The sequence below is a fragment of the Macrobrachium nipponense genome, chromosome 6, assembly GCF_015104395.2.
Source record: "Macrobrachium nipponense isolate FS-2020 chromosome 6, ASM1510439v2, whole genome shotgun sequence".
NCBI lineage: Eukaryota > Metazoa > Arthropoda > Malacostraca > Decapoda > Palaemonidae > Macrobrachium > Macrobrachium nipponense.
In genome coordinates this window covers 46235200-46259277 of record NC_061108.1, presented here as the reverse complement: position 1 = coordinate 46259277, position 24078 = coordinate 46235200, and the positions used below count along the sequence as shown (strand labels likewise).

The 24078-nt window shown below is 39.7% G+C and overlaps 1 protein-coding gene across 1 annotated transcript in view; it reads left to right on the top strand.

The window, feature by feature from the left end:
* The window catches only part of LOC135216852 (disco-interacting protein 2 homolog C-like), a 271475-nt gene that overhangs the window by 234008 nt on the left and 13389 nt on the right, over window positions 1-24078 (top strand). The window contains exon 21 of the mRNA XM_064252365.1: window positions 22849-22958. Coding sequence (XP_064108435.1) covers window positions 22849-22958 — 110 coding nt within the window. The remainder of the gene's footprint in view (window positions 1-22848; window positions 22959-24078) is intronic.

The following is a 24078-nucleotide window of genomic DNA, read 5'->3' as shown; positions in this document are numbered from 1 at the left end:
AATGGATAAGGTGGCAAACTCCCAGTCAGTTGTAGAGACTTACCTCCCTCCAATAAGTAAGTCTATCCTAATGTTAAGACCTAAGGTTTGTTCCGTATATGAACAAATACCAAATTTGTAACTCATTTGTATTTTTCATAACTAACAAACCTGAGGTCTTAACAGGTAAAGGCCCACCTCGAACCACCCCTCTAGCAGTCTAAACTGGGTTAGAAATATAACGATGATGGGTCACAGGTCGCTTTTTGGGCATTCTTTGGTATACATGCCCCCGTGGACCATGGATTATAGATGCCAGTAGTCCCTGGATCTCACAAGTGTAATTTTAATTCTACCGGTTTACAGCTTGGTGCTAGTAAATCCTAATGTTAAGACCTCAGGTTTGTTAGTTATGAAAAATACAAATTAGTTACAAACTTGGTATGTTATCAACCTTTGTATACTGCAACCAATTCAGTTTGCTCAAAGGGTTCCCGTCTCTCCTCCCTCCATCCCCCACCCAGCCGGCGCCATTTTTACCAAACAGTTCGTAAATCGTACGCAGAAAAAATCAAATTTAGAAAATTTTACTTCATATAACGTATTGTTTATTACTTGGACACTCTTAATTTAACTGTTTTGAACACAATAATAGAAAAATGTGAACAGGGAGACTTTTTGGGTTGGCTGGAATGAATGATCCTGATTCCCTTAATTTCTCATGGGGATACTATTTGTTTCATATTTCGAACAAATTGTACCTCAAACAGCCTTCTGGAACGGATTAAGCACGAGGTACTACTGTATTTCAGAGGAATTTGGTGAAAAATTTGTTTAACCTCTATGCAATAATTAAAATAACAAAACTACTCATCTCCGCCAACGGAGGTATAACCTTCCGTAAAACATAACCCCCGTGTGATTGCCAGAGAGGCCGGAATCCTGACCCGCCATACACGGGAAGGGAATGTTCTAAGGCGGGAGGGTGAGCACCGAGACTGGGAAAGCGGGACTCCTCCCCCTGACTCTGGGGCGAGGTCGGCTGAGAAGCAACACCCACCAACCGAAGGCCTGTGTAGGCCCCCCCCACCCCTCCCTAACAGAACTCGGGTCGGTCATCAGCGACAACCTGAGCGAGCAAAGCACCCGCCTTGGAGGGGGGGGGAAGGTAGGTCGGATGGGGTGATGATCACGTGACCCAGTGGCTCCCCGCGATTACTGGACCGCGAGGAAGGCGAAGGGGTGGCCTACATCGTAGGCTAGCCGACCGCACACCCAAACAAAAAACATACAAAAAGTAACAATATATAAAAGTAAGACAAAATCATGCGCTAACACGGGGGAAAGGAAAACGAACAAAAGGGGAGAGAAATGAACCCTAAATCGCATAACAAACAGGCAGGGCCACCCGATAAGGATGGCCTTGACAGTGATATACCTGAACTAGCTTAATGCCGTAACGATATAGAGATACCGTTGGGCAGACGGCCAGGGTAGGTATGAAAATAAAATAAAACTAACATTACAGAAAATATGTAACAACAAAAAGACATGCACGAAAAATATAACGGAGGGTACCGAAGAGGCACGAAACAAAGATACGTGCTCGGAAGGAATCCCCCATGCTAACTCACGAAAAATAATAAAAACTAAAATGAAAAATGAAAAATATACACAGGATCGACAATACGAAAAATAAGAAAAACTAAAATGAAAAATGAAAAATATACACAGGATCGACAATACGAAAATAAGAAAAACTAAAATGAAAAATGAAAAATATACACAGGATCGACAATACTGCACTGCAAATGAAAACACTTCGTATTGATAAAGTACACGGTTCACTAGGTATGGAAGACCATGTGAAACCGATACGACACAAAGGGGTACGCCGAAATGGCGGCTCACAGCCGCTACTGCGTAAGGCGATGCCTCAAAATATCCTAAATAAAAAGGACCACGAAGGTCAAAAGCACTCCCTAAATAGTGTCGAACATAAAACCAGTACTTAACTTTGATGCAGCAGGAGATTGACGATCCATAACGCAAAAACACAAGCAAAAAAGCAGAAAATACGAGAGCGCAAAAAATGTGTGCAGCTCACGAAAGGCTATCTAAAGGAATGACGTCACTGAGCTGCTACCTATCTGGTAGCAGGAAGTGAGCCATAGCAACGGCTCCCTTTTCTAAAGGGTTTTGATGTAGGAAAAGGCTAATTGGATAGGTTGCTGTGGTAGTGTATTTCACTCGCCCCAAATTCATACCGACACCTTTTAAATGAAGGTAGCGAGTCAGATATTCTGACATGTCCAATTTAGCAGTTCTCTGGTATTATAGCAATATTTTACCTTAGAAATAGCGCTAAAGGAACGTATTTCACGGAGCGACACGGCTTCCTCTCCCAGAAATAGATTTTTCCTACGTCAAAATCCCTTTTATGTTGCTAATTTCCTGAAAGGTTGCAACAACCATTTGTAGTTGATTCACTAGATAACGATCTTTTTCTGACTTCAGGTTTTTCAATAAGTTGGTACTTAAAGGATATTCAATACCATATTGCCACCCATCAATAGCAGTGTTTGATTTTATTAGTCATTTGTCATACAACAATTCTACATCTCGTGATTAAAACAGAAGACCATGGTGGCAACTGCATTCACGCCCATAGGAATTGTAAGCCCACATCTTTAGAATGAACTGAATATTCTTTACAGCTCTCTTAAGAAAAATTTAATTTTCAATTTATATTACAACAGTGGATACTGGTATAAATGCAAGTGTTAATATGAGATGATCTTTTAGTATAAATTTGCCATTGGTATCATAATGGTTACTTGGATTTTTCTATAAAGTTTTTGGCAGAAGTTGGAAAACTTAAATAGCCTTTTGACTGTGGGAATTCTTTTTACTTGGATTTTATCATTGCCAGTTCAGGTTGTCATTATGTATTATCAATGGTTGGATGCAAGGTAAATTTTCTTTTAAATACCCAAAGAGCCACATATATATTTTCCTCTGTTTCATTTTGGAACAGTGCTTATGCTATTGGTAACAATGAATTTCATTCCATGTACTGTATATAGTAATTGTATTTTGAGGAAATTTAAAGGCCCTATTTTAAAAGTCCTGCCATCATACGAGTGATTACATACTACAGCCAAAATATCAAGATTCTTTGTATGTATTTAAAACATCTGAATGCTGTTCTGTGGGGGAACAGAGTCACATAATGGAATAAATTCCTTTTAAATGTTTTTTTTTATATTTTTCTAGAATGACAAAATTTTTGTGACTGGTTGGATAAGCTAGCCAAGCATTTTGAATTGCATATTTATTATGTATAGCTCTTTTGTTTGTTTTCTTATTGAAGGGGAGTTTCATTGCTACAGCATCACTAATTTCTGTGGAGCACATGATAAAATAATTTATACTGTATAATCTATTCAACAACTACTCTCTGCTTGTTCTCTCACCATATGCAGTGTTTCGCAACATCCATATTTATTGCATCTCTTGTGTGATTATAATTGCTGTTGCAGTTTTACAGCCATCCACTGCAATCATACATTCTAAACATTCAGATTTTTTTGTTTATATTTTTCACTCCCTGTAGACCTGATTGTTTACTGGTGTTTTTATACAGACACCATTCAAAACTATTTTTTCTTATCTTTCATAGTTATCGAGTTTTGTCTATCTTCAGGTTTATACTTCAAACTAGTACATGATAAATTAAAAAAAAAATATATTAAACAAATCAGCTCATAGTATTATATACTGGTTAGCTCCTAGTTTGTATTGGTTATTGATATTACAAAGTAGTGTGATGAGATCACAGAGTCAAATTTCTAAATTATCTGAGTGTTTTCTAAAAGTATTCGCCGTCACATGTGACATAAAAATTGGAGTGAGGTAAAATTTAAGAAATTAGAAAGTTATGCTAGAAAGACCAAAGAGAGAACACAAAAAGTGAAAGGAGAAGGATGCTACACAGTAACTTTCACACTTTTATGGGCCATGTAAATGAAAAACTCTTACAGGAATTTCTTGGTCTAACAACCAACTTTCAGTTCTCAGGTTTTTTAAAATCTGAACAATCTACTTTTGTCATTTGGGCAGCTACTGTTTCAAGATATGTATGTTTTAACAATTAGATTTGGGGAATGGTTTTAAAGTAATTATTTTGAGAAATTCACCAAGATCCAAGTAGAGTACATAGGAAGTTTTCTTGTCCAAGACACCTTTTTTTTTTTAATAGCACTAGCATATATATTTCATTATGTACCTGATCAAACTGTAGTTGTGTCCGTGTCCACTACAGCATTTGTACATTCGTTCCATAACTTCAAAGGGTTCATTTTATGTTGTTCATTTATTCATGTTTTATCATGCTGAGGCATATTCAGAAATGTTCTGCATAACAGTTTTATGGCAATAGCTCAAACTTTAGAGAATGGCTTTTAGTCAGTCTTAAACTTTTTGCATGAAACCTCTCCAAAACTCATCCTGTGGCTTAGAATTGACAATGGCTATTATTTTGTTGGCAAGGTAATTTTTCAAAACCTTTCATGACATTAGTTATTCTTCAGGTATCATGCTTCATTGTACAGTTATGTGAAACTTGTTTTTTAGGCTATCATTTAAAAGTTTATTTTTGTAGATGATTATATCGTTAGCAATTTTGTCTCATATTCCAGTTAAAACTAAAATGGTGGGTATTAGTTTTTTATGATGAAATCATCTTTATTGTTTATCTTAAATGCTATTTCAAATTTAGCACTTTTTACAGGAACATTTTTTTATACAATATTAGCTACTTTTTTTTACAGTTCATGGCCACTAGAGGTTACAGTTACAAATGAAATGTTTTATCATATGAATGATATTACATATGGAGGCAGTGAAATATGTGCTAGCTAACTGGTTTTAGCCTTTCATAACCATACTCAGTCATATCCACTGAAAAATATTTAGTTTGCAATGCTTGCAGAACCAAAACATCGCTTAATCGTTTCCTTAAGTACTTTATTTGTATTTTTGAATCATAAAATTGCTCGCTTTGCTTCATTTATATAGAAATGCATGCTTCCTCAACATTTGAAGTAGTATTATTACCTTGTGGTGCATGACTCAAGAGCTTACTACTGTTTAATACAAAAAAAATTCTAGGCAAAGGAGAATTAAATGCTTGATTTTTTTACAAGATTCTTTCAATTGTATATATTATTATATATATATATGATATATTATATATATATATATATATATACATATATATATATATATATATATATATATATATATATAATAGAAAAGGGATTTTAACGACGAAGGAAAAATCTATTTCTGGTGATTGGCTCGTGTCGCCCTATGAAAAGTATCCTTAATATCATTCTTTCTAGGTAAAATTAGCCTAAAATTACCAGAGAAAAACAAAATTAGAAAATGTCAGTAAAACTGACTCGCTCACTCTTAAAAAGAAGTGTCGGTATATATAGGGTGGGGCGAGTGTGGAACACTACCACGAGACAAACACCAATTAGAACTTCCCTATCAGAATCCCCCCAAGAGAGAGCTGATACCAACGGGCGCGATGCAACCTCTACTACTACTACTAGAGGACGCCACGGACAGCACGCCCCTAGCGGTCATCCTTAATTAAACAGTAAATACATCTTGTCCTGCAAGGGGGGGAAAAACAAACCATAAAAAAGGGGGGGTTTCATAGGGCGACACGAGCCAATCACCAGAAATAGATTTTTCCTTCGTCAAAATCCCTTTTCTGGGCTCAGCTCGTGTCGCCTATGAAAGAGTACCAGAGAAACAGACAAGATGGAAAAGGAAACAATGAAAAAACAGTTTAAAAATGATGGATATAATATAAGTAAAAAATCAATTACCAGCATACAAATTAAGCACTTTAAACTAACTTATTATAACAGTAAATAATAGAATGTTAGTAAACTTAAAGTACTTAAATGGTAAATAAATAAAATTACAGAGATGCATGTAAAATAAGCAAATTTGGGATTTACTTAACTAGAATACATATTACAAAATATATACATACATGTGTCCTACCCTAGCATAAAAAAACAAAAATAAGGGTAGGTACACTGAAATCCATCATTAATACAATTATTTCAAAATATATACAAACACATTGTGACTGAAGTTCATCATACACAAAATGGTGAATATACAAACATATTGTGTCCTACCCTAGCATAAAAATAAGGGTAGGTACACTGAAGTACATATCAGTACAAAAGTGGTTGTCCCTAGCAAAAAAAAAAAAAAAAATAAGGGACAATCCACTATATGATACAACGGCTAAGGCTATGATGTTGAGTAGCCTGACGATAGGTTGAGGCATGTTGGTTGAAGTAGGTAGAAAGGAGACCTGGATCAATACTACAACTACTAAACAGTATCAGGGAAACTATGTTTCCCGCTGCTACTGCTGAAAACTTTAAAGATTCCAAGGACTTTAAATAATGCCGTTTAAAGACTGTCGGGGATGGTTTCCATCCAGTATACTTTCTAAGATCCTCAAAGTTCATATGTTGGAAATAATTAATTGAGGTGGCTACTCCCCTGATATCATGTGCTTTTGGGAATGACTCAGGGTTGGCTTGTTTATAATGAAAGAAGTAAAGGATTTTGCTGTCTAATGCCTTTAACTGATAAAGTACCACCTTTTTCTCTCATAAAGAGAGCACCTGAGGATCTAGAAGAAGTACGAGATAGAAAGGCTCTAAGAGTTGATACTGGGCAGAGAGAAGGATCCTGTGAAGTGGGATAACCTTCCAAGAGCCCACCTTGCAAGAGGATCTTCATTTTTGGCTAAAAAGCTACGATCCGGAGCAAGTAGAACTTCTCCTGATGGGAGGAATTCCACATGACCCGCATCCTGGATAGAGCCGACAGTTCTGAAATTCTAGCTCCTGAGGCTAGGCTTAATAAGAATAATGTCTTCCTCAGGAGCATTATGAATGTACAAGATGAGTTGTCAGTATCTGAAGCTAGTTTGAGGACATCATTTAAGAACCCATGAAACTGTAGTAGGCCTCTGAGAAGGTCTAAGTCTAGCACAGGCTTTAGGGATAGATGTGAAATAAGATTCAGTCAAATCTATCTGAAAACCTACTTGAAAGATTTTCTTCAAAGCCGATTTGTGAGTGGTAATCGTGCTAGCTGCTAAACCTTTTTTCAAACAGGATCTGAAAAAGGATATAGCCAAATTAACTGTCATGGTTGTGGTGTTCGATTCTCTCAAGAAAGATGCTAATTTTTAACAGCTGAGTCATATTGTCTAATGGTTGACTCTCTCTTATCTGATTCTAGGAAGAGAATATTCGTGGATCAATGTCAGCATCTTTATTAGCCGCAAACTTCATAAGTCCATAAGTTAGGGTCTGGAGAGTTCTTGAGTAAGCGAACACAGTCCTCATTTGTACTGATTGTGACAGTTTGGGATTGGGGATCCGTTGAGGTCGGAGACCCAATTCCAAAAGAAGAGGATACCAGTTTGCTCTTGGGCCAGTCCGGTGCAATCAGAGCTACTATCCCCTTTGAAAGACCTTAGTTTGTCTAGGACTTTCAAGAGAAGATTCACTGGAGAAAAATATAAATCCTCCTCCACTGATTCCAATCTAACGACGGGCGTCCGTGGCATAAGCCAGAGGGTCCAGGTTGGTGGGCCACATAGCAAGGAGCTTGTGGTTCGCATTGTGAGGCGAAGAGATTCCCAATTGGAGACCTGGGACTCTCCGGCTTACCCACTGGAATGACCCGACGTACCAGAGACCAACTCTGATTCCAGAAGGAACTGACGGGGGACAGGGCGTCCTGCTATCACATTTCTTACTCCTGCCAGGTGAGTGGCAGACAGATGCCATTTGTGTTGTTTGCTAATGCAAAGATGGCTATCATGACATGGTTCACATGCTTGGATTTGGAACCCTCCTCTGTTGATGCAATGAACTACCACTGCACTGTCCAAAAACTAGCCTTAGATGAGACTTCTTCGGGGGAAGCAGTCTCTTCAGAGTAAGAAATACTGCCATGCTTCCAACACGTTTATGTGGAGCTGCGAAATTGAACTGACCAGTCCCCTGACCTGTTTGAACTGAGAGTATCCCCCCACCCGGACAGGGATGCATCCGTGTGAATGGTTAACCATGGGACGGGGAATGATATTGAAGGGTACCTTCTTGGCTAAGTTCTTTACTTTTGACCAAGGCCGTAGTTGGTTGCGGAGGATCTGTGGGATTACTGACAACTTGTCTCGATATTTGGAGTTTGCTCTTGACCGCCAAATTGACGTTTATATCTTTCAGCCTTGCTTTCAGAAGGATATCTGTTACCGAAGCAAACTGAAGAGACCCTAGGATCTCTCCTGGTTTCTTCTTGACGTCTGTTTGCCCATTTGAGGAATTGCCTGACAGATTTTGCTATTTCCTTCCGTTTGGCCACTGGAATTGATAGATTGTGGGAAGACAAATCCCATTGGATTCCTAGCCACTGAAAATTGAGATTCCGGAGTAAGTCTGGATTTCGTTTTGTTTTATCTGGAACCCCAGATGTTCCAGAAAAGTGAACTACCTTTTTTTGGTAGCTTCGAGACATTCCTCGACTGTTGGTGCCCAGATCAACCAATCGTCGAGGTATGCCGCTACCATGATTCCCTGAGCTCTCAATTGTTGTACAACCACTTCTGCTATCTTTGTGAATACCCTGGGGGCTACATTCAGACCGAAGGGCATCACTTTGAATGAGAATGTCTGATTTCCTAGCCTGAATCCTAGGAATGGGCGGAAGTGCCTGCTATAGGGATATGATAGTATGCGTCTGTAAGATCGATGGAGCATGTGACGGCTCCACGCGGAAGTAGGGTCCTTACTTGCGAGAGGGTAAGCATCTTGAACTTGTCGCAGCGAATGAAAGAGTTTAGCTTTGACAAGTCTAAGATTACCCTTCTTTTTGTTGAGCCTTTCTTTGGCACGCTGAATAAGCGCCCTTGAAATTTTAGATGTTTGACTCTCGCAATAGCTCCTTTCTGAAGGAGTTCTTCCGCGTAATCTATCAATTCCTTTGACGGTACCTGATGAAATGATTTGATTGGAGGGGGATCTTTGATCCAACTCCAGCCTAATCCTTTGGACACTATGCTCTGTGCCCAATTGCTGAACCCCCACCTGTGGCGGGGGAAGAGGAACAGCCTCCCTCCTACCTGGGAGCCTCATTGCTGATGGGCGGGTTGGCCAACCCCACGCCCTCCTCTGAACTGTCTACTCCTCGTGCCCCTTCCTGCGCCACGCTGACGAAAGTAACCTCTCGCCCTACCTCTCGGTTGAGAGTAGCCTTGAGCCTCATAAGCAGGGTTGTTAAAGGCCGGCGAGATGGCGTAGGAAGTGGATGGTTGAGATTGCTGGGGCACCAGGAGGAAAGGTTGGTTCTGTTTAGATGTGGAAGGTTGTCCCTGTTGGGTAACTGGGACTGCCTGCACAAATTGCTGCTGATGTTGGAGTTTTTTATAAGGCTGGAACCTCTTACCAGCCTTCTTTGGTTTCTTGCCAGCAGTGGGAACGGATTCCTGTTTCCTCTTAGAGGAAATACCCCACCTAGCTCTAAGGCTCTGGTTGAGTCTAGCAGCTTCTGGTGGACCTCGTTCACTGCGGACTCTGGGAAGAGATCCGCTCCCCACATGCTTGCAGCCAAGAGTCTATTAGGCTCACTGCTGATTGTGCACTCTTGTAGGACATGCTTCGGCAGTTCCTCCTAGCCTGGAAGAAGTCAAAAGAAAAAAGATCCGACAGAACCGTCTGAAAAAAACAAAACTGAGATTTCGCTAGAATCTTGAACAGCGGTTCCGAAGCGTAGGAAAGGAGCAGCCATTTCTGTAACGATGAGAGAATTGAGGGACCTGCCAAACCTAGTTCGCGCATCGAACTCTGCCTGGATTAGGGAATCCGGCAGCCTAGGTAATTTCTCACCGAACTGGTCCATGGCGCAGTCCGCTTGAGTTTACCCAGCGTGAATGTAGCTGGCAGGTTTTCCCACAACTCTCCGAAGGCGGGGAAGAGTGGAGAAGTAGACTCCGACTCCCTCAACTGTGGAATGGGCTCATCCTTGAGGACTGCCTGAAGAGCCTTCTCACCACCAATTTCGTGGCGAACGGAAGAGAGACCTCTCTTCCGTCGCGAAAATAGTGAAGGGACTCTTGTAGGCCTGGAGTTTAGTGTTAGTACACTCCCAGTCCTCAAGGCAGTGAACCCATTCCCGCTGGGCGTGATCTCTACTGTAAAGAACTGACTCCTTCGAGATTTTGTCTTCTCTCGTGAGAGCCGTTGGCGTCAGCCTAGCATACCCGATGAAAGGCTGCGTCAGACCCTAAGGAGGGTAGAAACTCGAAGTCCTCAATCCTTCGAGTACCAAACTCCGGGATAGAAATCATTCCGTCCTTAAATGGAGCGTAGGCAGCTACTCTCCATGGGTTCTCCATAGAGAAAGCTGGCAAGGAGTCATAAGGTGGAAGTTGAAGAATCCCCGTGCTAGATGCAGGGGAGACTGGGGAGGAGCCTGAGCTAGCCAGACACTCGGTCCTCATTCTCTCTCATTCTATTAGAGAGGTCCTGGATTGACTGTCCAGTTTGAGACAGACTGTTCGATAATTGCGCGAACATCTGCTCGAAACGCGTTCCCAATGCGGAGATTTGGGAACCTACTAGCACCCCCACCTGTTCCATCACTCCTGGTGAGACAGTAGAGGGAACGCAGGTGCTGGTGCTTGCTACCCCTGCCGGCATAGCCGGAGAGGAGGCAGCGGAGGCGGGAGAAGGCAGTGACTCGGTGGTAGCGCGAGCCTTCTCCTTCGAAGCCTTGCTTCTGGAGCTCTTCGACTGGGAAGAGCCCGGCTTTGCCTTCACCATCGGCATAGGAAGTCGACGACTTCCTAACCGAAGAAGACGAAGACGACTTCCTAGAAGTCGACTTAGACAAGGTCTTCGGTTCTCTCTTTCCCTTCTCCTTAGGAGGTACAGAGAGAGGCTTGATGGGGCGAATAGGGATCTCGGATCCCGCAAAGCCAAAGCCTTGGAAAGAAGCGGAAGAAGAAGAGGGGGACAGGAGAAGATCAGGAGCGCCCGAAGGAAAGACCTTGGGCGCCCGACAAAACCTACCTCAACCAACAAATCCTCGCTAACTACCGCCATTGGCTCAAGGTTCAGGTCCAGGGCAGCGACGTCCGGAACCGACTCCTGGGAGGCTACGACCCCAAACGATTGCTGGAGGTCTTGCTGGATGGAGGCTATCAGTGGGGGGGCAGCGGACAAGGGGTCGACGTAACCCGTCGACTTGCCCGCGGGGAAGATCTGGTATGGCCATCTTCCTATCCAAAATGTAGGGCTGGCCCTTGGCGGCGTTTTTTCCAAAGCCGCCCACCCACGCTTTCAGTGGTGGAGAGGGCGACTTCCCTCACACCGCTAGCCTGAAAGAAAGGTGAGATTAGCTGCCAATTGTGGAACGGGGTTAACAAAGTTACGACTAGAAGTTGTTAGTAAAATCATAAGTAAGCCTATAATGGACTACCCCATCCACCCCCAGCTGACCGACCAGGTCGTAGCATATAGCGCAGGCTTCGGGGTGCCAGACGATCGTCTCGTTGAACGACGTGGCACACGGGGCGTGAGACCTGCACTCGTCATGTCCACAGGGGTCGTTTACCCTTATTTTTTGTAGAGAGTCCGCCGTTACAGGATGGGACCTGGCAGTTGGTAGCCTGTAAGTGAAAAAGTACATGAGTACCAAGTAAACACTTACAGCCTAACATATGCTCGCTGGTGCCGGAGCGATAAAGTTAGATAAAACCAGAGCCCCGCCAAAATACGTGTGGTAACCAGGTTGGAAGATAGGCTATTGGGCTCGCCCAATGGCGGAAGCACAAGAATCAACCAACTAGGAGTGGTGGTAATGGAAACCACGACGGAAAATGGCGGGGATGGTTGAATAATAATATAATAACACACAATTCATTGTAAAATATCTTATAATTAGGGTATATCCTTAAAATAACAAAAATAAAACAACTTCTCTCCGCCCGCTTACTAGAAGAGTGCGTAGGTAAGGGTAAGCTCCCTTCCGATAGCGGGGGAGAGATATAAGGATATAGTAGGCAAGCAACCGACCACTCGTAGTGACCCACCCTGCCCGCTAGCGGAGCCAATAACCTATAACCAAAGGTGCCCCGGCTGCGACGGAAGGCTCCTTACGTATCGTGAGGTAGCTGAGCAACTGGGGAGAGGAAGGTCCCGGCGAAACACGGCGGGAGCGAGAAAAGGGGGGAGGGATGGCCTACTCCTCCCGCCTCACCAACTACCCGCATGGAGACCCGGTACCATCATAGTGGTCGCCCTATACCCCCCCCCCGCTGGGGGGACCCCCTGTCACCTCCGAGAGTGTGAGAAGGCGACTGAGGTTGTCATAACAACCAAGGGGTCCCCCAGCTCCTCCCTATATCAGAGAGGGAGGGGGGAAGGGGCAGGGTAAGGTGCTATGGAACACGTGACCGCAAGTGGCCTAGGCCGCGAGCAACACAACCGTGGTAGGGCCACGTGAACCAAGCTGTACCAATACATGGAACAAGCACCTATGGCTAGCCTAACACCCTAAATAATAATAAAAATACATCGAAAGGTGGAAGAGACACTTTTAGTAAAAGAGAAAGAAGCCCAGGAGGAGGCAGCACTGTTCCAAGAAACAGGAGCCTACTCGGAGCCAGCGATAGCCGATGTAGAGCAAGAGCCGGGATGCTGGGCCAGAAATCAAATAATAATAGCCCTAACATCCAAGCTAAGAGAATGGTAGGAGGGCTGAACTAGCTAAAACTCGATGTAAAACAATGAATGTGATAAAGTAAGCCCATAAGTATAAGAAGTCCCAGTATGGAGGACCGGGAATTCTTACGAGGCGGCAATGGCCGCCACGAGACAACCGGGGAACCGTATATGACCTATTAAGAGGAAAATACTGGTACCCGGAAGATAAAAATACTGGTAAAATGTTAACTTATGAGTTTACTTAACTTAGCCGTGGCGAATTGCTGAGCGTTTCCATCGTAGAAAGTACGAACTTAAATCCAAAGCCAAAAAACACGTAGCACAAGAAAAATGGCGGACTTGGTCGGCTGGTGCTAAAAATTAAGGATGACCCGCTAGGGGCGCTGCTGTCCCGTGGCGGTCCGTCTAGTAGTATGTAGTAGAGGCTGCATCGCCCTGTTGGTATCAGCTCTCTCTTGGGGGGATTCTGATAGGGAAGTTTCTAATAATTGGTGTTTGTCTCGTGGTAGTGTTCCACACTCGCCCCTATATCATACCGACACTTCTTTTAAGAGTGAGCGAGTCAGTTTTTACTGACATTTTCTTAATTTTGTTTTGTCTCTGGTAATTTTAGGCTAATTTTACCTAGAAAGAATGTATTAGGATGGACTTTCATAGGCCGACACGAGCTGAGCCCAGAAAGATATTTTGACCCTATACTTCATTTTACTCTACTGCCTAGAGTTTTGTTGTTGTCATTTTTTATTTGAAAAGTACACTATTTTTTGAAGATATTTTTTCCATTTGCATTTTTTATATTTGGCTGTTGTGTGATATAGGTTTTAAGTGCTCTGATGATTTTATGAAAGATACTGGATTTTTTCATATATTTTCCAAAGCGCCATAAATTATTATTATGAGCAGTATTTTGAAGATGAATTTATATATGAGATTAATTCCTTTTGTATGTACTTTATACTGAGCCTTTAAAGCATAACCATTTCTAAACCTGAAGTATGGGATCTGTCATGAATAGATGATATAGGGTTGGGAAAAATTTATTATGTACAACAAATTTTCATTTTTATTTTTTTTACATAGAAATAAGATGCTGTTTGTATATATGTACATGGAAACTTTTTATATAAGAGATTTTCTTGCTGATATACTCAGCTTGATATGTGTGTATGTGTGTGTGTGTGTCTGTCTGTCTGTCTGTCTTTCTGTGTCTGTGTCTGTGTTGGGGGGGGGGGGGGGGGCAGCAGTTTGCCAACAATTTGAAGTGAAAGGTTGTGTGAATAATAATTATTGATACTTTTGGTTGGACAACTATTTTGCATTTGTGTGAACAGCTTTATAGTTAAACAATTTTGTGCTGTGAACTGTTTGCCTGAACAGATTTCTACACAGTGTGCATAGTATATGCTTTGGTCCTTATTTTTTCATTTATGTATAGTGTGCTGTGCATAACAGATATGTTAATTTTAATAGCAATTTGCTATATGTATATTATATTTGTTTATCAGGCAGCAATTTTTCAGGTCTGGGCTTCTCAGCTAATATGATTTGCATTGTATTACCTAATTACTAGTATCAATCAAATTTTTTTCATTGAGGATAATTCTTGCATCAAAACTGAATCATTAGCAAAGTGCAAAATACAGCTAGGTGTGAACAGTTTCCCCCCAGTGGGTTGAAGATTACCTTAACTGTGATCCACAAGAGAGGATTAGCATCTCACTAATCAATATCAACATTATGTAGGTAAACAGAGGCAAATTGGTTTTTTTTTAACTCACCCATGCTCTCCCTATTTGTCCAATATGAGAATCATATGGTAAGCACTTAGTTTTGTGAAATTGTGAGTAGAACTTTTATTACTGTTCCACAATAAGGGAAAAGTCTTGAGGGAAAAGGGTTGATTGGGTAGTATTACCAAGATGTCACACAGGAACTTCAAATGAGAAGGTTGGGATTTCATATAATGTTATGATGATTTTTTGGGGGGATAACTGTTTCCAGAGTATGCATTTTTATTTATTTCTTTTTTTAATTAGCACAGTATTACAGTACAGTACTTAAGCTTGCAGTTTCTTTAGTGTATAACAATGTCCCCTTTCAGATATTAAAGTTTTTCATTGAGTCTAAGTTGCTGCAATAAGCTCTATCTTTGTAGTGTAGAGTTTTAACAAATAAAATTCAGCCAACAAAATGTTCATAAGTATCCAGCAGTTGTTGTATGCTGCTTACTATAATTTTCAACTAGCTGAACAGTACACATAAAATACCCCTCCAATAAGTATCTATGTATGTTAGCATACATTTTTTTTAATCCTGCTTCTTGTTGCCTTAGCATTAGATACAATATTTTATTTTGCGAGGTTATCATCCTTCCAATTTTATGCTTTCTGGTAACTTAGGAATATGGTTTCCCAGATGACCAAAACTGGGCAGCTGCTGATCGTACTGACATAAAATTATAAAACTTTTATATTTTGTGATAAATGAAATTTTCTCAACACTTGTATGGGTATCTTTCATATTATAATATATTCACAAGATCAACAAGTCTCTCTTACTGCCAAAAGTTTTCTTTTCTTATGTACAGTGGACCCTCCATATTCAAGGGGGATGCGTTCCAGACGCACACACACCTGAATAGCTAGAATCCCTATAAAAAGCTTAAAACTGCCTATTTTGTTAGTTCAAACTAGAGAAAAAACTACTAAAAATGCTTATACCTGGTTGTTTTAATAGTTTTATCTCAAAGTGCATTTAATCATGAAATTGATATTTAAGTACAATAATTGCAGATATATCTCATATAAAAATGCTGTGAATATGCAGATTTCCCGCGCATAATGGGTATATGGTCCATAGAGATATTTGCGAATGTTTGAGTCCGCAATTTCTGAGAATGGGAATACGGGGAGTCCACTGTATTCCTTGAAGACTATGTAACAACTAAAAGTGTAATAACAGTAATTTTTTGGTTTCTTTAGTACTTTTCTGGCTTCTTTCTTGATTTGTTTTGTGTGGGGTAAGGGCTTGCATTCAGGATTTGTTTTGTTTTGGTTATGCCCTTGGGCTGTGGCTAGCTCGAACATGTTTCTTTTGCCCTCTTTGTTTCTAAATCTTCATATATACAACTGATCATATATTTTATTTTTGGCTTATGGTACTACCTTATTCCTTCTTTTGTAGGTTATGGTACTACATTATTCCTTCCCTTGTAGATTACCTTATTCCTTTTTTTTTTCTATCCTTTTTTTTCCTTTGCATATTGTACTTGCTCCTTAAACCACCAAGTTTCTTTATTTTGTCACATTTTTCCATTTCTTTCTCAGAATTTTTTTAGTTTCATAATATGATTTTCATTGCCCAATTCCACCATTTACTGATGCCATTTGTTTCGCAAATACCTTTTCTTTGAACTGCCTTTGCTTTCCAAGGTATGGTTCTCATAGCATGAACCAGTTGATTTTATTCTTAGCTGGTCCCCAGTTCTTCAAGATGTAGCTGATTTTACTAGCTCTTGTGGCATTTTTATGTCACCAGGTGTTCTGGCCACTTCCAAGCGAAGGTGTTCACTATTCCCATGTCAAACAAAACTGCAACGTCAATTATCCTTTTGCCTTCGTTATTTTGATGATATAGCCATGTCTTCCATGGATGCAACTTACAGCATTATTGCTTTGAATGATGTTCATATTTAGATACCTTCCAATAATGGCTCTTTTGCTATCTCCAAATTCCTTTGCTTTATGCTTTATTACTTTTCCGGTGAGCCAGCTATGCACAACAAATCTCAAGGGTTGAGCATGCTTCTTTGGCTTTATTTCCTCTTAATATGGTATCCTTTTCATGGCCATGGAGTAAGAGCAATTTAGCTGTGGGTTGCATGTAGATGGCATCCTACATTTCTATCACTTGCCGAACAACTCATTCCATAATTTGGTTCAGCACAATATCATTGGTAAGAATAACATTGCAACACTACAGACCACAAACTTACGAGCAAGTGCATTCTCTAAATCAGGTGTCTTCTGCATACAATCACATTTTTATGTAAAGCATTTCTGGAAGGTTTTGCTGACCAAGTTATTCAAAACCACTGGAGCCCCCCCAGTATCCAAATCCCCTTCCACAATTTCACTTTGCAGAAGCCAAGCTAAAGAAATCCCTAATCCATACACAGCATTCCTTATTTCCCCTCTTTCCCCTGCCCCTGTCTCCTACCTTTCCCTCGCTGTGTACACACGGCAGGCATTAGGTAAACTTAAAAGATTTTTGGCTGTCCTGTCTCAAGAACTGTCAAAATTTGCACTTGCAAAAAAAAAAAAAAAATAAATAAATAAATAAAATCAGCTTTATCCAAAATGATCTCGTAATAGGCAAGGTACTTCAATATGTACGTACTGCTAAACATCCTTTGCCATGTCTTCAAGTTCAAAAGCTCAAGTCTTCTGCTTCATCCTTATTTACTGTCACAGGCCTTCATTATCAAGACACTTTGCAAGGGATCCTTTTCTTGCTTACCTCTGAGGTCTTCTCTGCCTGTGAATATCCTAAAGCACCATCAGAGGGGATTTTCATCTCCTGATCCAATTTGCTTTCAGTCACCCAACTTGTGTCACTACTTTCCATGTCATTCCAGTAAATGAGGCTCTCAAGGCTAGATCTTTTCACCATCATGTAAGACCTCATCCTACCACCACCTCCCTCCTTGCTGCTTGCCACCACCTGTCCTGTTCCCCAGTTGTATCTTCTTCAGTTGTGTTTTTAATTGAAATTTCCTCTTTTTACCCATCCTTTCCAGTTCCTTACCCTCCTGCATTTACACATTGTATTGTGAATTTGAAAAAAACAATGCAATTTATAGACAGTAGTGCACTAACTCAAAATACATCATGTTGCAATGATGCAGCAGTATCAGTGATTCACATTAAGCAGATAGTTCTGTATTGAAAAGAACAAACTTTACCAATTCTAATATTTTTTATTCCAATTTTACCACAAACTTGAGAAATGATTCGAGGGCCTTGCTACTTTTAAATCAGGAAAGTTGTGTGGACAAAGAGAATAATAATGCCAACAAGTTTGAAGAATTGTAACTAGGATGAAGACAATTTTATACTCACAAGTTCTCTAGTATCCATCCTTGCTGGAAGCGGGATTTTAGGTTTTTTCTCGTTCAGAACACTATGTACAAGTGTACGTACCTATATCTACTAGAGAAGACTGGAGAAAAAAGAAAGAAAAGAAGAGATCCAACAGAAATAGTATGACTTTTACAGTATTACAGTCGACCCCCGGTATTCGCGGGGGATGCATACCACCAACCCTCATAAGTAGCTAAAATCCAAGAATACTTAAAGCCCCTCTAAAAATACATAGAACTACCTATTTTGATAGTTCAAACACAGAAATATATACTATATATAAATCTAAAGGATTTTAAGTTTTATAAAAAAAAGTGCATTTAGTCATGAAAATATGAAAATAATACAGTAATTAGTGAATATTTCTCAAGTGAAAAATACCCTAATAGGCAAATTTTATGCAAATAAGTGTATATATGTTCCATAGAGAAATCTGCGAATAGGTGGGGGTTGACTCTATGTATAGACATTACAATAAACCAAGACAAGTAATTGACAAATATGATTTTCTTTGATAAAACATTTAATATTGTTTAATCATAAATAGCCTTATTCTGTGCAAATGATTATCAGCCACACCAACTTGCTATACAGTGCATCCTCAACTTTCGGCAGGGGATCCGTTCCAGCACCATGCCGTAAGTTGATTTCTGCCATAAGTCAGTTTATCGCCTTTAACGGCACCATAACTTGAGTTTGGACACCATAACTTGATATTGCATTGATGCCTATTTTTGCTGGTAGCTCTGTCAATGGCACTGTAAGGACTCAATGCAACATCAAGTTACGCCGCTGTAAAATGCTGGTAACAGTGCTGAAAAAGCGCTATAAGATCGAATTGCATTAAGCCAGTGACACCAGAAGTTGAGGATGTACTACCTTGAAAGGAGAAAGGTCCCTATACTCCACTGGCTAATCTCTGTACCAGGGTGTGGGGAATTACAGATGGCACTGAAAGTTTATAATTATTGAGTTTGAAGAAAAATAGTACGTACTTATTTTATTATAAGGGCATCTTTTGCTCTTACAAACCTATTATTACATAATCATAATTTGCTTGAATCACAATTTATGAGAGAAGATGATGGAGAGCAGTCCTGGAAAATGAAGAGACCAAGATGCATGAAATCCAATACTTTTTCTAATCTTGGTTAGCGAAGCAAGAGATGAAAGAAGCCGAATCATGGGAGCTTCCTTCAAGTCATGAATTAACAGTTGAAGACATAATCCCAAATAATACACTCAACAATCACAAGAAGCATAAAACCAGGTAATCCGGGAAATACGTGTTTTTGTGTGCCATATCCATGTTGGATAAGATACAGGCAGTCCCTGCTTGTTGGCGGCATCAGTTAATAGCGGTTGGGTTTTATGATGCTTGGCTAACGACGTTGTTAATCAGATTTGCGGCGCCAGTAAGAGGCTGACTGTCGTAGGTAGGCGGTTTATCGGGGCTAATCAGTACTTATGCCATCGTAAACACCATTTATTACTATAATTACAGTGATGTTCTGGTCATCAACGATTTTCAGTTATCAGTGCTCGGCTGGGAATGGGAACTCCCCCCCCCTTCCCCCTGATTAACCGGGGACTGCCAGTAATGAAGATCAGGATTATTCACCAGACCTTCCCAGTTGGTTAAACACAACATGCTTGAATGATTACTTCCACTAAATAAATGTCCATATAAAGTTACCACCCTCAGGACAGCTGAGAGTTCCAAAATTGAAATTAAAAGCCAGGGAAGATGAGAGTGCACAAACTTCACGGATCTAGTATCCTCTAGCGAAGCATTTCAATAATTGTTAAATAACCTGCCTAAGCGAATATGAAATAGAATTCTTTGAAACGGGAAGATTCTTGCACCCAATATGAAGAAAAAACAAGAAGGTTGTAAAGATCCTGTCCATTGAAGGTACATCTAGATAGCACTCTTCTGATGAAGTTTGACAGAGAAAGCTATCATCACCTAAAGAGTAAGGCATGGCAGGAAAATCAGGCAAGTTTATTTCTGACTGGATTCATCACCATGCCCATTCTATTTCATTGGCTACCAGTAAGACTCCCAAGTTGGGGTGTGACTGGTTCTACACAGCTTCACTTTCCTATTGATTTTCTTAAGATTCCTCAGATAAACAAAGAAGTTGACTAGTATGGGAACAGAGCAGAAGCTCCAAATGGAAGAGAACCCCATTCACCATACTGGTGCCCACTTTCCTTTGGTAAAGGGAAGTGATATAGGACCTGTATGGGGTGGCAATAGCCACTGCTACAACTTCCAAAAGTCACATTCTCCCTGTGGCTATGCAATATCCTCTTTGATGAAAACCAAAGATGAAATACCCGAACCTTATTTTTCTGGAATGAAAGTCACAGTAGAAGTCATGGACATATGCATTCCAGCATGGAATGGGAGCAGTTGTATACATAAGAGCAGCCCATGCAAGAGCAGCCAAATACATTAGAGCATTGAACACAAAGGAAAAAATGCATGCATGGGAGCAGTCAAGCATATGAGGGCAGCCACATAAGTGGGGTACTTAGAGCAGTTGTGTAAAGATGGGCAGCTTGGATGCATAGGAAGAGTCGTACATGAGAACATTTGGCACGGGAGCATTCAAGACCCCACACAAAAGGGATGAAGGGCTCTTGGAAGACATCACTGAGGTTGTAAGGGTCAGACACATGCTGCAAGAAACCAGAAAGCATACCAGAAGTGGAGGCCAAGAGGCCCACAGTTAATTAATCCATAGGCAATCAACCTCAGTCAAGAACTTGTCCCAGAGTATAAACGCAACCTTTTTCATAGATTACCCAGGCAAAATGTCCACAGAATGGAGTAACTCCAACAAAGGAGTAGATGCAGTCTTAGGAGGCAAGAGGCAAGCAGGAGAAAGAATGCTGGAGATCAAAAGAGGAAGCAATAAAGTGATGGGAATATCTATCCTAAGAGTGCTAAGGAGAGCATCCGAAGAGGAAGACTTCCACAAAGGAGCTGCTCCTGAAATGAAGTCAGTGATCCATGGATGAACATGTTAAGTGAAGGTAAAAATTACTCAGTAATAATATTTTAGTAATTGTTAAAAAAAAAAAAAACTTTCATACAAGGATTAAAGGAATTCAGTGACTTGTGACATCACTGAAAATCTTGAACAGGAAACCCAACACCAAAACAGTTGAACACTGAAAACAAGCAAGTACTACAGCACTCGCAGTAACATGTTTATGGTAAATTCGCCACCAGCCAGAAAATAAAAGTGCTAAATTTGGTTATAAAGTTAACATAAGGCTATGCACATACTATCAAAAGTAAAATAAATGGGGAAACATCTGAACAAAAACAAATGAATGATTCATTGTAATAATTGCAAAAATAGGTGGTAATTGGATGAACCGTATGGAGGAATGTTGCATCACTTTATGGGCCAGTGGAACACGGTCTGGGCATATTAAGGAAGACTTCTATTATTTCAAGATTTAACATGTTTGTTTGGATATGAGCCATTTACACAGAATAAGGCTATTTATTATTAGTGTTTATAAAAACAACTAAGCATAAGTAATACCAGGTTGTGGGTTATAAGACTTTTCCAAGCAGTCACTTCCTATACCGCAGTCAGTCATAACATTTTTGTCAGTTAACTGAAAAAAGAAATTAGGAGCATAGTAACAGCATGTATGTATACAGTATTTCACCTTTATTTTCTTACAGCCCCTAAGTTCGTTTACAAATAGCTGTTACTTCAATTCTGTCTTTGCTGAGTTCTAACAAGAAGAATGTCAGCATGATTTTATCTCTGCCCATTGAGATGAGTGTATATAGGACCAAGAAAGGTCAACTTTTTGAACTGGTTTCTTTCCCCACTGACTAGAATGTGAGTTTAGTGGCTTTGTTTTTAAGCAAGTGTTTTCATTGGAACAGTTTGTGAATGCACCCTCTTGCAAGAGTTAACTAATTCCAACCAGTTTTGTGAAATATGAAAGACTGTTCTTTACCTAAAAAAAATTTATAGGCACAGAAAAGATGAAGCAATGAAGGCAATAGAATTTTTGTAAAGGTATGGAAGAGGAGGAATGCTTGTGGAAGTAAATGGTGGCGTGCATGTTTGGATTTTCAGCTGAAATGTGAATTCTGAATGCAAATGAAAGGAAAAAGGTGGACGCTGCCGAGGTAAATAATTTAATCCTAGTGGTATATGGAAAACAAAAAGGGTTAAAAAGATGAAAAATGTAAATATATAATGAACTGGTTAAAAGGTGGAAAAATTGATTGAGTTTTGAGTTGATTTATTAAGAGGAAAGATTGTGAACAGTAGGTTGGTGGAAGGTGCGAGTAATTTACAAACTATGAGAGGACTGAGGAAAGGGGGATTAAATTGCTGCAGAGTGGAAATGTTGGAAGAGAAGGGCTTCAATATCCAGGGAGTTTGAGACTGAAACAAAGGAGTAAAGTAAGTAACTGCAGTTATCTGGCATTGTGACTGCCTAGATCACTGATCCCAAAAGATAGAACTGATTGGTGTGTTAAATATTGGTATCAACATTTTGCTGTTGAGCCTTCTATGCAGAAATATGAAACAGCCAATATTCTGGAAGTTTTCTACACAGAAGGTTCATCCTTGGTTCAACAGCTAAAGCGTAATTGCAGTAGCGAATATTTTCTGGCTTACTTTGGAATTATCTTTAATTAGGGAAAGTGGGTTATATTGTTGTAATTTTCAACTGATCATAGCAAAGGTTAATTGATCTGTTATTTTGTATAACAATGTAAGTGATGGTAGTTATCCATTGCTACAGTTATTCTGTAGAACTAAGAGTAATTACAATTTGTTATTAACTCAATTCTTTGATTTAAATGAACAGGTTGTTTATATATCTTTTGCCAGATGTTGGGCCAGCAAGTGTGATGGTAGGGAATCTTGTTCAAGGGAACAGGCTAGCCAGTGCACAAGGCCGTGATATGGGACTCATGGATGATGAAGATGGAATGAGAAGGGTAACTGTCACTTGCACGATGTTGAATTCTTTACTAATACATTTTTTTATAATAATTGCTTTGATATTGACCTTATGCCAAATGAAAAAAGTGGATTGCTTTTTATTGCTAATTTTAGTTTTGCAGCATTTGTTGGGTTCTAAAGATTTTAATTTTTTCTGTGTTTGATAGCTTAATTAATATTCTGTAGAAACAAAATGTCATGGAATAAGATATTTATCTTTCAGTTTTTCTTGATATTGTGTTGGTACTTTACAGCATATGTAGGATATAAGCTCCATAACATAGCAAAGTGGTTCGCTGCTTTTTTGGATTCATGGTCATATGGTCTACTGTACTCAAAAGAACTGTGACCCCATGCAATACTCCCATAATAAAAAAAAAAAAAAAATATGTATAGGTAATCACTGTAGACTAGTTCACTAGGACTGAAATGTTGAGAGTTCTGGAAAAGTTCATCAGGAAATAGATTTTAAAATTCTTGGAGTTCAGATATACTTAATTTGGGTTCTTTGACACCTCCCTTCCTCCTTAAAGAATTTCATGACCCCATGGGTGGGACCACAGACTTAGCACATAAAACAGTTAATTTCTGTATTTGTTACACAGGATATGGATGTTTTACAATGATTTGAAGACAATTTTGTCAGCATGTTTTAGCAACAAAGAAAATTGATATTTCCTTTCAGTCATTCAAGTGATTTTTTGAACTATTCGCTATCTAATTTGTTGCCTTTACTCATAGATTTACAGTTCCACGGTAATAGCTATTGGAAAACATGGGTGGAACTATGTGCTGTATTAGAAAGTGTTTTCATTTTTCATTATTAATATTACACTAAGAATTAAGTCTTGATTAGTAAATTCTGCCTTTGTGAAATTTCTCTTAGGTTTGCTTTTCTTGGTTGTCTTTAAAAAGTAAAATTTAGGTAGCTCAATAATAGTTAATATACCATTGAGGCTATTCCTGTATGAGCACTTGAAGGGATACTGAGATTTTGTTTTCCAGGGTTTTTTTTTTTAAAGTACAGTTTAGTTATAGCAAAATGTGAAAATGTTTGAAAAGGATAAAGAATCCTGTTATTTATTTTAGCAGATGGGTATTCTTCATTCTTAAACT